The sequence below is a fragment of the Pimephales promelas genome, chromosome 18 (genome assembly GCF_988280905.1).
Source record: "Pimephales promelas chromosome 18, fPimPro1.hap1.1, whole genome shotgun sequence".
Lineage (NCBI taxonomy): Eukaryota > Metazoa > Chordata > Actinopteri > Cypriniformes > Leuciscidae > Pimephales > Pimephales promelas.
Genome location: NC_142786.1, coordinates 12,899,382 through 12,914,041, shown reverse-complemented (window position 1 = coordinate 12,914,041; position 14,660 = coordinate 12,899,382). Strand labels below are relative to the sequence as shown.

The window sequence follows — 14,660 nt, the reverse complement described above, 5'->3', positions numbered from 1 at the left end:
ATAATAATAATTTCAAACATACATATCTACATACATATACATACCGAAATCATGTCTAAAAAGGTTCAAAATGGAACCCATGCGGTTCATTAATGCACCTTTAAGGGAAGGTTCCAATTAGAACCTTTTCAAAAAGGTTCAAAAATGAACCTTAAGGTTCCCCCACAGTTGCAATTTCCAGGAACCTCAAAAGGTTCATTTTGGAACCTTTTCTTCTTAGAGTGGCATGGTACTGTCTCAACTGTACCACATATGGGTACAGTTGAGACAAAGTTGAAACAAAAAGCACCTCATTTTTATGAGCTATTGTGGAAAATATAAACTACTTATGAGTAATATTGATTGATAATATCTTAGTCTACAAGCTAATGAAATGTCATGTGGAAATTCACGTCTTTTCAGTATCTATTTTTGTGTGAAAAATCAAAACGCAAAAAGTGTCTCTGTCACAGTCTGCGTCTGCACCATCCTGTCTGCGTCTCCTGCACTACACTTCCCATGATCCTCTCGTCTGCACACCTGAACTCACTCCCTCATCAGCCTCCCGTTCAGCGTCCTGTTTCATCTGTTTCACCTGTTTGCACCTCATTATGTTTGATTCTTCCATGTATTTAGTTCCCTCTGTTCCATTCAGTCTTTGTCGGTTGATGTTGAATGTTACCCGGTGTTACCCCGTATTCCTGCCTGTAGTTTGAATTAAATGATATCTTCATTGTGACTCTGGAGTCCTCCTGTTCCTTCTGCCTACACCAGACCGTGACAGTCTCTACTGTACCCAGTCTACCCTATATATAATATATATATATATATATATATATATATATATATATGCCACACTCACAAACTGACTGAACGCTGTGTTGATGTGTGTGTGCATGCGACCAGTCGCGTGATGATTGTTTGACAAAATATCATGTTGCAATATCATATTTGGTGCGCGCAGCGGCACTGCAGGAGAGGTGAGACGCGCCTGTGGTCTGGATTCTCCTGCTATTAAAAAAGATCGCTATATCATCACATTAAGTTGATAATTAAGGGCAGATTAAAACAGCCCTCAGTCCGACGGCCAGTCCGCGAGTTTCACGAGTTCACACTTACATATAATTTTGAGTGAGTAAGATTCAATGCGTATTTGGCGTGCTGTCCGGAGGGAGGGCTCCGAGCTCGGAATTCTGCCCGAACCCAGAGTACTCCCCCCGTATGTAAGTGATATTTTAGAAAGAGGAGTGTGGAGAAGTAGGAGTGTGGAGAAGTAGGAGTGTGGAGAAGTAGGAGTGTGGAGGAGGGATGCTGCAAACTGCCAATGGATCGAGGTAAGACTGCTGAGTCTATTTGTACCCTCTTATCATTGGCTGCTGATTGCTGATTGCTGTCCACTCGTGTCAATTATCTGAACGTGCTCCTCCCGAACTTAGTTAATAAAACTTCATTTAATCTCCGCGACCGCATGTCTAATGTCTTTCAAGAGGATTCACGAACGGACCAAAAAGCAAACACTAGACTGTGTGCAGGTAGTAATCATGGGAGTTGTAGTGTCATAGTGATAGCAATTACGTCAGATGTATTTTGACAAGACTACAATTTTTCAACACGCCAAAGTGGCTAGTGGGAGTATCTGTGTTACCCGGCGCCACGCGTAAAATCCACCCACATTTGGCGGGTTGGCAGGTGTTAATGTCAAGTATATCCTTCCTTTCAAATTTTCATCACACTTTTCCTGCCAAATCTCCATACATTTATTCTTAACCAGGGCTTGACCTTCTCCTTTTCTTACAACCCAGTCTCACGGCAGTTCGTGATATAGTCACGAAATTTAATCTATTGATTCGTGTTCGTGGACACGAATTTCCCTTTTTTTTCGTGTCACTCAGCACGACTTTCAAGCCAATGTATTTCAATGGGACATATTTTTCGTGCCTGCAACACGTTTTTCTTTCGAGAGCACATATTGTTTTTTCTCAATTCTTATTCATTTTGCAAACTTTAAGGGTAGCCTACACTACCAACATTTAATCGGACGGTTTTAATCCTTGTTTTTATTGCGTTATTTTCGCTAGGCTAAATACGCAACATGAATGATGATCGTGTCCACGAGCGCGAATTTTCTTCTTTTTCTTCGTGTCACTCAGCTTTCAATCCAATGTATTTCAATATGGGACATATTTTTCGTGCCTTTTGCGAACTTTATGGGTAGGCCTACACTACCAACATTTAATCAGGAGATATGAATCCTTGTTTTTATTGCTTTATATTCGGTAGGCTACGCAACATGAATCAAATGAAGATTCGTGATATGGGCACGAATTTCCTTCTTTTTTTCGTGTTACTCAGCACGACTTTCAATCCAATGTATTTCAATGGGACATATTTTTCGTGCGTACATCACGTTTTTCTTTCGAGAGCACAGTATTGTTTTGTTTTTTCTCAATTCTTATTCTTTGCAAACTTCAAGGGTAGACTACACGAGGCCCAACAATTAATAAGAAGATTTTAATCCTTGTTTTTATTGCTTTATATTCGGTGGGCTACGCAACATGAATCAAATGATGATTCGTGTCTGGGGGCACGAATTTCCTTCTTTTTTTCGTGTCACTCAGCACGACTTTCAATCCAATGTAGGGACATACTTTTCGTGCCTGTACCACGTTTTTCTTTCGAGAGGATTTTTCTCCTCAGTTTTTATTAATTTTGCAAACTTCAAGGGTACACTGCCTTACCGACAATTAATACGAATATTTTAGTCCTTGTTTTTATTGCTTTATATTCAGTGGGCTACGCAACATTAATCAAATGATGATCGTGTCCACGGGCACGAATTTCCTTATTTTTTTTCGTGTCACTCAGCACGACTTTCAATCTAATGTATTTCAATGGGACATATTTTTCGTGCCTGTACCACGTTTCTCTTTCGAGAGCACAGTATTGTTTTTTTTGTTTTTTTGTTTGTTTGTTTGTTTTTTCAATTCTTATTAATTTTGCAAACTTTAAGGGTAGACTACACTAGGCCCTACCAACAATTAAATAAGAAGATTTTAATCCTTGTTTATTGCTTTATATTCGGTGGGCTACGCAATCAAATGATGATTCGTGTCTACGAGCACGAATTTCCTTCTTTTTTTCGTGTCAATCAGCACGACTTTCAATCCAATGTATTTCAATGGGACGTATTTTTCGTGCCTACACCACGTTTTTCTTTCGATAGCAGCACAGTATTGTTTTTTCTCAATTGTTATTCATTTTGCAAACTGGGCTAAATTACTCAACATTTATTCAGACGATTTTAATTGCTTTATATTCGGTTGGCTGAAGTGATTCATGTCCTTAAGCACGAATTTCCTCCCTTTTTTTCGTGCCAGACAACACGAATTTCAAATCTAATGTATTTCAAAGGGACGTATTTTCCGTGCCTGCACCACGTCTTTCTTTGGAACATGGTCTCACCGCTATTCGTCACTTGACAATAATATATTAAATAATAATATAATTTGGGGCTCCATTAAAATTACATTACAGGACAGTATATTTTATATATGCTTAAAACATGCCTTATTTGTGGGAAAATGAAGTTTTTCCCTCTCTTTTTGACATAATTTTGGACTACATTAAAAAACGACATAACTTAATTGCAGGACTGCATATTTGCTGTAGGCTTAAAACACGTCTTAATTTATTGTGGGATATTTTGTCGATGGTAATTCAATTTTCAATGGCTTATATGGAGCCTACTTTGATTTGTTTTTTTCTCCAAAAAAAAAAAAAAAAAAAAAACGATTAGCCTACTTTTATAGAACTTTCATCCCAATACGTATTATGAAGTTGTAATAAACTGCAGAAATATTTATATTGCTTTATATGGACATATCCTTTGGCAAAGCGATGCATTCTGGGAAGTGATATGTGTTAAATGTAATGTCTACATACTCGTGTTTCATTCACTTTAACATTTTACGCTGACCACTTTAAAATTGAGCACGGATATAAAATATTAAGACTGCACTTTTTAATTGTGATTGATATTTTGGCGCAATTTTGAGCAACACGTCACTGTGTGCGACCATCGGAGAAACCATTGCCCAGCGCGATTCCACCACGGTAAGTCGCTTACAACAGTCTGTTAAGCAAAATTAATTCATAAGCATTACACGTCCAAATTAATAAAATTACGAGTTTATATATATATAAAAAAACATTTTCTAGGCCTAGATCTAGGTGATATATATATATAAATGAAGAGTTCAGATGCAAAAGCCTCTAAATGTCATTTGAAATTTTCTTCTTTAATGATGATTTTTAACAAACTTGTATATTTAAGTTCAGTAATTTCACTTAAATAACAATTAATAGGTAATTATTGCCATTTAAGTGAAATTACTGAACTTAAATATACAAGTTTGATAAAAATCATCATTAAAGAAGAAAATTTCAAATGGCATAGAGGCTTTTGCATCTGAACTTTTCATATATACGTGTGTGTGTGTATGTATATATATATATATATATATATATATATATATATATATATATATGAAGAGTTCAGATGCAAAAGCCTCTAAATGCCATTTGAAATTTTCTTCTTTAATGATGATTTTTTATCAAACTTGTATATTTAAGTTCAGTAATTTCACTTAAATAACAATTAATAATATTAATTGCGCCATTAAAATAATTTTTAACAGTAGCACAGGAAGCATAGGAACAGCATGAATCTGTATTTATTTATCCTAAGCATTTATAAGAAATCTATTACAGGGTACACTTTTTAAATCCTATCAACATAGCTACATAATTAACATTTTTTGTTGTTCTCCCTGCAGATCCTGTCAAACATATCACCTGTCGAACATACTTTGTATCTGAACCTGATTTTCAAAACCCAAAGGCACTTTTAAGAGCCAACCTCTATCTCTTCATTACTTTCTATATCTTACATCCTCTCTGTTCTCTCACTATATATATTTCTGTCTATCTTTTCAATCTTTATCTATCTCACAGTCTTTATTTATTGCTCTTTCTTTCCTTCCTGTCTGTCTTACTCTACTTGTCTGTCTTACCCATCTTTGTCAGTCTGTCTGTTTGTATCTGACTGTCTGTCTGTCTGTCTGTCTGTCAGTCTGTATATGACTGCATTGCAATGGCCACCAAGCATAAACTTGATTCAAACGATCCACACTATCAAGAGGGGAGACGCATGGCTCTGGAGCTGAAACATGAACGCATTCTAGCTGAAGCCAAGGTTAGAGTTTTTGTACACCTCAATCATTTTATAACAAACATAACAAATTAAAGTAAAATGGGATGAGTAATATGTAAGAATGATGAGTGCAGAAGATTTAATACAGGTATATTTGCATGATGCATCCTGCCATGCTCTATGACGTGTTAATTAGGGAATATAATCATAATAATAATAATAATAATACATGCAGTTCCATCCCCTTTGAGTTACAGAGACTTGGGGAATATATTCCCAGGCTCATTTAAGCTTTTCAACACCTTACTAACACACTATGTTGTGTTTTCCTTTCACAAGTTACCTGCCTTTTGGTTACCGTACTTTTATCAACATCAGTCTTACAAGAAATATTAACTCCAATACACAGAGAGCAGCTGATGCGAGGAAACATGTACGAGACCCTCCACACACCTCTAAAAGGGACTCTGTAGGACGTGGTAAGCCGAGGGGGAGGCGAGGAGGGCGACGCCAAGCCCCCACTACAGGTCATATCTGAATTATTTGACATTTGTTTGAATTTACTATGACAATGTTGGACCAACTCAAATGTTTGTACCAACTCAATTTAGAAATTAGAACAATGTAATTGTTTAACTCAAATTAGAACAATGTAATTGTTCATTGAGAGTTTAAAATATAAAAAGTAGATAAACCTTTCAGTGACACTATTGTAGAAGACACTACCAAGTACCTAACAAAAATATGTCTGATATCATAAAATGTTTAGTATATAGTTTGAAAAGAAGAATAAGAATAGAGTGTGATAGCCTAACTTGTTCTTATTATTATATATTTTGTTTTACAGCCACATGCCCCACTGTTGAGTGCTCCCTGTCATCCAGTGTGGAGGTTCCACTTACTGCAACCTCAACAAAACTAAATCCTCAAGAGGAATTTGGTAATTCACAGTGATGAATTTATGAATGTACAGTATAAAAAAAGTGTTCATTCTGATACTGATCAGTTGACTTTTAATTGTTCCTTATCTATAGTGAATGATCCCTTACCGCTTTATTTTTGGATTTTCTTTACAGAAAAAAATATGGAGAGGCTCTCTGATATTTTGGCGTCATGTCCTTCTGCTGCTCAGCCTCAAAGTAGCTCTGCGTCATCATGGTCTTTTCGGCAGCAGAAAGCCTCAGAGCGCTGGAAAGAAGCAAGACCATACCACCTAAAGTGCCTTATGTCAAAAGAGGCTGTTGGTCTTCCCCTGTGTTGGCTTTGCAACGAGCCTGCTGTGATTAGGTTGGTTTTCATTAATACAAAACTTCAATTACCCAGAGTAGGTTTGCTGAGTGCCCTGCTTTATTGGTGAAGATACATGTCTTTTGAGATGGGTGAAGACTTGGATACCCAGATGAAAAACACATTAATGAGAAAAGTAAATCTAGGACCTTCTTGCTGTAAGGTGACAGTGCTAAACACTGATCCACTATGCAATCCATTACAATTAAATCATACTTTATAAAAGTCAAACAGCTTAACTAGAGTGTACAGTACTTTATATGAGTTATTCACCTGAAATAATGTATTATATTATTTTCTTTTCGCCCTAGGTGCAGAGAGTGTCTTCCTGAGGAGTGGTTCTGTGGGGACTGTGATGTATTGCATCACAAAAAACAGCCACTCCACAACAGGGAATGTGTGATTCGTGGTTTTTTTGAAGCCATTCCTCCGACCACATGCATCATTAAAGGGGAAGATGGATATTGCACCCATGAGCAAGGTACTTTCTCAAGAAAGCGCTTTAATTTTGTTGTTTAATGTTTGTCTGTAGACAGTTACAGATCATCTAAATTATTGGTTTTCCTTATTTTTGCCAGCTTGCATTTTGCCAACTGTAAAGGTTCCAGACTGCTCCTGTGGAGGCACAAATTTCACCATGTTACCAGGCAAACCAGTGATTTTAATTACCATCAATGGTAAAAATATTTATAATATATAATATATATGTATAATTATATATATATATATATAACTGAAAGAAAGACTGATGTTTTTTTCTTTTTTTCTTCCACAAATAAAAAAAAAGATTAGCATCTTTTCAGCATTATGTCCAGTCAACACAGCAGTGTGGAATATATTGAATTAGAAAAAAATAAATGTGGGATTATAGGAACTTGTGTAATGTCTCTCAACCATTCATAATGTGCATAATGAACTAAGTGTTGTAAAATTAAATATGTGGTAAGTGTGTATTATATTTTTAATATTTATTTTTGTTTCAAGGGCGCTTTGACTTGCATCAGCCACTGTATGAATGTCAAACATGCAAGCAGCAGTGGACCCCTGACATGAAGGACCTCCTCAGAAGTGGATATTGGCCAGCCTCCATCACCAATTCCACACTTTATACATTGGACCTCCTGAGCTCCTTTAAGGAACTCAAGATCATTTCTCCAGGATTCTCCAGACAAGCCTTTGCAAAACTGCTGGAACATCGCACTAAGTGTGGAGGAAGAGTAAGTGTAAATGTTATTTTCTATTTAAAAAAAAAAAAATCCATAAGCAGACAATATCAAAATACTATTTCATTCTATATATTTTCCAGTCTGGACCTATCAATGGCGATGCCCTGCAGCGCAGCTTCTTAGAGCTTTCTTATACTTCCTTTGAGGAAGACCAGCTCTGCTGTAGTGCTCCTTTAACCTGCCCAGCCTGCACGCCGGAAATGTTGGCAGTTTCAGCAGATGGAAACAGAAAGCTATATCGCTTTCGTCGAAACGGAAGGTGATCTTTCTTCCAGTCTTTTTATTTATTTATTTTCTTACTTCATATATTAGATGAATGGATTTTCTATTTTTCTTTCTTCCTCAGCTCTGATGATCCTGGCTTTTTTGAGGGGGTCTTTGTGGCTGAAGACAGTGCGGTGTCTACATTTGTAGACACCATACAAAAAGCAGTGAAAAATGCAAGTTGGCAAAATAGTTGTTACAATAATAAACGTAACCCCCACTTCAATTACTCCGGCCTACCAATTACAAAATCAAATTGAGAGAATGAATGCCATATATTGAATGACAGCATTGCTTTTATTTGATTTGTCATGTTTGTTTTGTGTGTCATAGACACAAGGAAGAGGCACATGTGGGGACTCCCATTGGACAGCAGCGAGGGAAACTTCCAGGAGGGCTTCAAAATTGGATAAAGAGGGGATGGAGGTTGCTGTGTGTCGCCATGGGTTCCTTTTGAAAGCCCTTAATATGTACAGGGGGGAGATATTTGCCTACCCTCTGTACCTTCAAAGGGAGCTCATGCCAGCCAAGGCACAATTCTTTGCAATGGACGTGGCATGCAAATACTGGCCATACCTGGAGAAAGTTGCTACTGTCCTTCCTGCTCTTCAGGAACTGACCACCATGAAACCCTTTCTGAGTGTGATGCATGCTCGAGCCCATGCTACTAAGTGTGAGGTGTGTATAATATTTTGGCATCATATGTACATTGGTAATATTTACAAGCACATTAATAATATGAAATATAAGTTAAGCTACAGTATATTATCTTGTCTTTTTGCATAATCATTTCTTCTATGGAATGTAATGACCTTTGATGCAAATTGTGGTTTGTGATATTGGGCTATATCAATCAAATTAAATTGAATTTCTTCCACCCTTTACTAACAGATTAATTGGAGTGGCAGGAACCAGGAAGGAGCAGGGACAACCGCTGGTGAGGAGGTGGAGCAAGTAAACAGTTACCTCTCACGTTGTGCCCTGACGACCAAATATATGTCCAAAGCAGGTGATCCGAGTTTGCAATATTTTGTGTATACTATTTTTAGATTGGTCATCATAACCTCATTATTTGCTTTCAACAGCACGGGTGGACATGCTTACATTGCATGCAATGGGGTGGAATGAGAAAAAAAATCTCTCTTTACATCAGGCACTTTCCACAAGATATGTGAAGGTAAGTCTCATATTATTTTTTTGTGTCCTTTTGTTGTTTACTTGGCCTGTTGTTAATTATACATTTACATTTCCTGATTATTGTATAACACTGTTCATCAGACTTGTCAGAGACTCCATGATGAGACTGCAAGGCTAGCTGACCTAAAAACAGAAATGGATTGCACAGATGAAGTGGTGTCACAGTGGCTATCTGATGTAAAGGAATGGGCAGCTGGTGGTAAGCATTACCAGATAAAAGAAAAAAACAAACATCCCTTTCTACAATCTAAGTTTGATATTAAAGAGCAGCAAAAAATAGTAGGCGGATCATCATCTAATGTGATGCCACATTTATGTCAGGTTTATTAGTATATTCCTGTTCCCTGCAGGAAGTGCACATACAAAGTTTAAATAAGTTGGATTAAAAGGTTCTGTGTTGTTTTAACAGTAAATTTGCTTTCACTATATCTTCTACAGAGACACCTGATTCATCTCATGCCAGTCAAGGCACAACACACAGAGGAATGCAGCAATCAATTGAGGGGCTCTACCTTAGTGTGAGGCACCGGAAGCGAACCCTCTACCGTCAGAATGGTATAACTATATAATATAATAGGTTGATAAATTCAGGCTACTGTATGCATCTTACTCCACCAACATGGAATTAGCAAAGTAGCACAGTTCAGCTCAATCATTGAATTATGTTCTTTAAATGACAAGTCTGTAGGATTTAGTGGTATCCATCAGTGAGGTTTGACGATTGCAACCAGCTTCCCTCACCTCTATCTTTCCAAGCTACAGTAGCCGATGAGAAAATGTGAGAGGTACTATCTAAACCCAGTGTTTGCTTGCCTGTTGTGGGCTACTGTAGGAATGTGGACGTGCAACATAGTGGCCTCTGTGGAAGCGGAACGTATTTAGATACAAAACTGCCCATTGTAAATTTATTAATGCACAATTATTATTTTCATGCAATCATGAAAAGTGTGTGTGTGTTAATTATTCCAGCAAATAGATTGCTCCCAAAATTTTACACACTGAACAATTTGTTTCCCATGTCATTCTACATTATAATTTTCACACACTTCAATAACTGTAGCTCAATAACTTTAATTTTTTGGCGCTATAATTTTTTTATTGTTGAAGAGTTCTGTCAAAAACCTCTGCCTCTGTACTTCATGTCTTTCTAGACAGCAGCAAGTTTCGCCATCGCCTTCGAAGGAAGCTGGCAGAAGACAAAAAACTCCTTCTTCAAGAGATACAGAAATACAATGATCTTGTACTAGAATCGGCAACAACCATTGACGTTGCTGTGGTGGAGCATTCCCTAACTGGAGAGAGCACTGTGTCTCAAATATGGCCGTGGGAGGTTCATGGCAGTGGTATGTCTGTTTTTAGATGCTTCTCAGGAATTTATTTACAGTTCTGCTTTATAGAGTATACTGAACTAAGGCATGCATCTTACATATTGAGTGTTGTAATATTAATTTAGTTTAAAGTCCCTGTAAAGTCAAAATTAAGTATGTGTTCTGAGTTTGTGACACCACAGAAAAATGTGTTATTAGCCATCCAGCCAAATTTGAATGATAAAAAAAGCCGGCAAGTACATAAAATAAGCTATCAAAAATCATGAAAAAATGAGCAGATTCTCTGCTCTCAAACGCTGGGGGCGTGTCCGCTGGCTGTGCTGAAACCACGCCCACTCACGGGAAAGCTGTCGACGGTGATATTAGTTGATTAGCTTTTGGAGACGGGAGGATGAACACTGAGGCGGGAGATAGCCATTTCGGCCCCGTTCACCAGTAACGGTGGATTATCAGTGAATAATCAGTGAATCCCAGTTGTCTCTGAGGAAAGTTTATAAAACGATCCAGTGTAAAACGGTCACTACAAAGGCGGGTGTTGGCGGTGATCCTCAGCTCTTCATCAACAAGGTTGGCTCCCTAAAAACCTCTTATTGATGTGATCGTTTTTAGGGAATTTAAATGAAGATACCGATCTGTTTTACATGATCGCATCCAGGTAATAGTCTATGCATTTCTGTGTCAAATAGCTAGCTAGAAAACTGTAGGCTGTAGTAAATAATAGGACTGACAGTCACTCGTGATTGAGCGGCGAATGTGCTCTATTGTTAGGGGAGAGATCAGACTCTGCGCGTCATCAAATAGGGGCTTGTCCACGAGCTCATGGGCCCCAGTGTGTCATCGAGCCCTGTTTTAGCCCCGCCAAAACAATCCGTAAAATTGCAATGGTGAAAAACTGTTTAACGGTCTAACTCCACATTTCAGTACTTCACAGTTCACAGACTTTGTAAAATGTTTTAGCAATACATATGTAACATTTACAATGCGTTTAGAAATTTTTTGTAGAATTGCCTTTACAGGGACTTTAATGGTGTATTTTCAGTTTCCTTGTGTATAAATTTGATTTTAAAAAAAATCAATGTTTGTAGTGATTATGCAAGATTGTCTCATGTATACATATAACTGTAATTGATTCTTAGCAAACATGTCAATGAAGAAACAAGTGCATGACCAAGTGATGTTAACAAGGCGACTGCATGAGGAAACAAGAGTTTTGGTGTTGGAGATGGCACAACACTGTACATGGTTGCAGAGCCTGGTAATGGTTCTCAAGAACAAATTGGCTGAAGAAGGTAAGCTAAATTAAAACACTGTCCATCTAATGTGAAAAAAACACTCATCAGTCTCAGTCACAGAACTTGGATGGAGTAGATTTGTTATTGCATTGCCGTATCCATTTGGCATCTACATAAAATAGGGATTCAACTTGTTACTGTTGCTATTGTAACAAGTCGGTAAGACTATAAAGATTCACATTTGCTTGAAAGATGTGCAGATTTGTTGTACTATGGCTGTTATTAGAAAGCTGAAATTAACAAAAGAATTTTGAACATTGGACTTTGTGTCCTGATGTGTTACATAGGGTTAGCATAACATCAATATTATTATCTCCACCAGTCAACATAGAAAACCTTGCTGGTCAGAAAGTAACAATGTGTTAATTCAGCACACAACTGTAGTGAAGAAAGCTGTTTTAAGTTAACAGTTAACAAACATGGGCACAAAACTTTGGGCCTCCCTCCATAAAGTCACCTCAGTGAGCTATCATGTTGCCTCAAGTCGTTTTATACAGAAGCGAGCCTGGTCCCATGTCAGCGATTAAATGCCAACCATCCTGCTATGTAGATTTGAATAGGGGATATCTTTTTACTCCATTTAAGTTCTTTGGCCTAATGAAACAATCTTAGTATAGTTTGTCTTTAATGTAATCTATCTCTTTTGTATTTTGAGACGTAGACAAGGGAAATGAGGGACTTTGCTGTCTCTTAAGAAGAAGACTGGCAGAGGTGTCAGAAAGGTTCCAAGTTGTCCTCCAACAGTACAAGACTGCTTTAGGTCCTGAGGCTTCTGTCCTTCTACATGTTGAAGAGGAATGTCAAAGTGGCCTCAGTAGTCCAGACACCAGTGAGGATGAAGAGGAAAACACAATTTAGGTCATTTATTCATTAATATGTACATTTGTCTGTTTTTGGAATAACCCCATTACTGTTTATAATAATTTATATTGTGTATTTCATTAATGCTTTACACACCTTATTTGTTCTAAAACAGCTGAAATTCACCCTCTTATTCTAATTCTTGCTTTTTTGTTTTTCTGTAATTCTCCAGATGGAAGCTGCACGAAGGACTGCGTTGAAGGAAATGGACTTGCCCTACAGACCTTATGCACCAGAGAAACGAGGGCGCCGCCATCTTTAGAATATTGTCTTTGAACTTTTGTTTTTGCGGTCGCTCTCTATATTTCTATGGCATCGCTGTCGAGGAGTAATTAGCTGGTGAAGTGGATTTACTTGTAATTGTAGAGTTAACGAAAGTTATCATGAGCATTGGAATGTTTATCATAAGCATTGTAAAGCAGATGTCTTAACAAATGTCGAGCGGGAAATTTTTCAAACGAGCCGTTCATTCAAAACTGCAAGAATCGCTGTGAAAATACAGACCGGAAGTCAAAAGACAACGAGCGCAGTGCTGAAAAGGGACAGGGCTACATAAGGTCTATATCTGTGTATTATTTGTATGCTGTTTGATGAACCACAATAAAATCTGTGTGCATTCTATCTTGTGGAAAATTCAAACTGTGTCTTTAGATTACAATGCAATTTAGTAAGCACATTGCACATGCCATTGAAGATACACAAACCTGTCATTATAGGAGCACCAATCTTAGCCAAAAATGTCAACTTGGCATGATATTACCAAATGTAATTACTGGGCTCACATGATATTTGGGAAGTGAATTCATACCCTTTTAAGAGAGACTCCCCTTGATTGTGGTGACCCTGTGACATTTCCTCTTGCACCAATGTCAGGCCAAACTTTTGAATGTTATGAACCGATTTTTGTAATTTGCTGAGCAATGAATCATGTCTTTTTTTTTTTGACCTCATGACGTTCCCTGTAGTAGCACAACCATTATACCAGAATGTAAAATTTGATTTGGTCTAATTTGGCAGATTGCCATGAAATCTTGTAAGCACATGATGACTTTGGTGACCTCATGACCATTCCTCTATCATTACATAGGCCATAATTTAAAAACTCGTTCTTGATCACTTGCATTTTTTATGTTGTGATTATACTTTACATTGTATATTATTACAGTTGACAGATGACTTGATCTCTGTTCTGCTGGAGCTTTTCAAGTGAACTTATTCTCACAGTCCATTGTTTTAAAATACAGCCGTATGGCTTGTTTGAAAAAAATATGCATTTGGTGTATTTTCAGTGGTATTGTTGAGAAAGACAATTAATAAAATATTTTCAAAGATTACTTTTTACTACATTGTTATTGAAGAGCAATATTTGATATTTGTATGTTTAATAAAATCCAATAGCGGGATTAAACTTATAACTTAAATAATTTATTTATATGTGGAATCTTGTTTAATTTAATATCCCACTGTATCATTAATTCATTACTTTAATGCATGTCTTTTTTTCTTATTTTCAAACCAAGCTTGCTTGTAAACAAGTAATATCTATTATATGTAAGGTGTATGTTACATTTTCCTCGATTGCTGAAACACTATAACTATATGGTTTTGAACAAAAATGTAAAAACCATAACACTGTTTATAAAAAAGCACACACTTTTCCGCAAACAAAAAACACTTGCTCAGTTTTGACACATGCTAAACTTTACAGACATCCCTTCATTTTTCATTCCCTACAATGTTGTAATTTAGAAAGGCTTGCATTCAGGACAGCTTCAGGTCAATTAGCACACAATCACCCAGGATCAGGAGGAAACACAAATAGTCAAAACTGATCACACAGCAATAGAAACCTTCAATAGATCGATGGAAGGGATAAGATGAGAGGGGGAGGGGAAAGGGAAAGAGACAAGCAGTCTCAGATGAGATTTGTGCCACTTTTGACCATGTTCCTGTCCATGGTATGACTATGAGGGAGGCTGGGCTACAAGTACGGCCAAACTGGAGTCACTTCACC

At 37.3% G+C, this 14,660-nt stretch overlaps 2 protein-coding genes across 2 annotated transcripts; both read left to right on the top strand.

Moving 5' to 3' along the window:
- The first annotated feature begins 5,107 nt into the window (after positions 1 to 5,107).
- Positions 5,108 to 8,381, top strand: LOC148970935 (uncharacterized). Its single transcript, XM_089123065.1, has 10 exons — positions 5,108 to 5,233; positions 5,601 to 5,718; positions 6,039 to 6,131; positions 6,268 to 6,478; positions 6,790 to 6,959; positions 7,057 to 7,155; positions 7,463 to 7,695; positions 7,785 to 7,963; positions 8,051 to 8,148; positions 8,302 to 8,381. Exons 1-10 carry the CDS (start codon positions 5,132 to 5,134, stop codon positions 8,379 to 8,381), a joined length of 1,383 nt encoding a protein of 460 aa, XP_088979191.1. The 5' UTR covers positions 5,108 to 5,131.
- Positions 8,382 to 8,388: 7 nt separating this feature from the next.
- Positions 8,389 to 13,267, top strand: LOC148970934 (uncharacterized). The gene is made up of 9 exons (XM_089122847.1): positions 8,389 to 8,646; positions 8,860 to 8,977; positions 9,054 to 9,145; positions 9,247 to 9,364; positions 9,604 to 9,720; positions 10,317 to 10,508; positions 11,630 to 11,782; positions 12,441 to 12,643; positions 12,819 to 13,267. The coding sequence occupies exons 1-8, from the start codon at positions 8,389 to 8,391 to the stop codon at positions 12,641 to 12,643; spliced, it is 1,251 nt and encodes a 416-aa protein (XP_088978973.1). The 3' UTR covers positions 12,819 to 13,267.
- Positions 13,268 to 14,660: the final 1,393 nt, after the last annotated feature.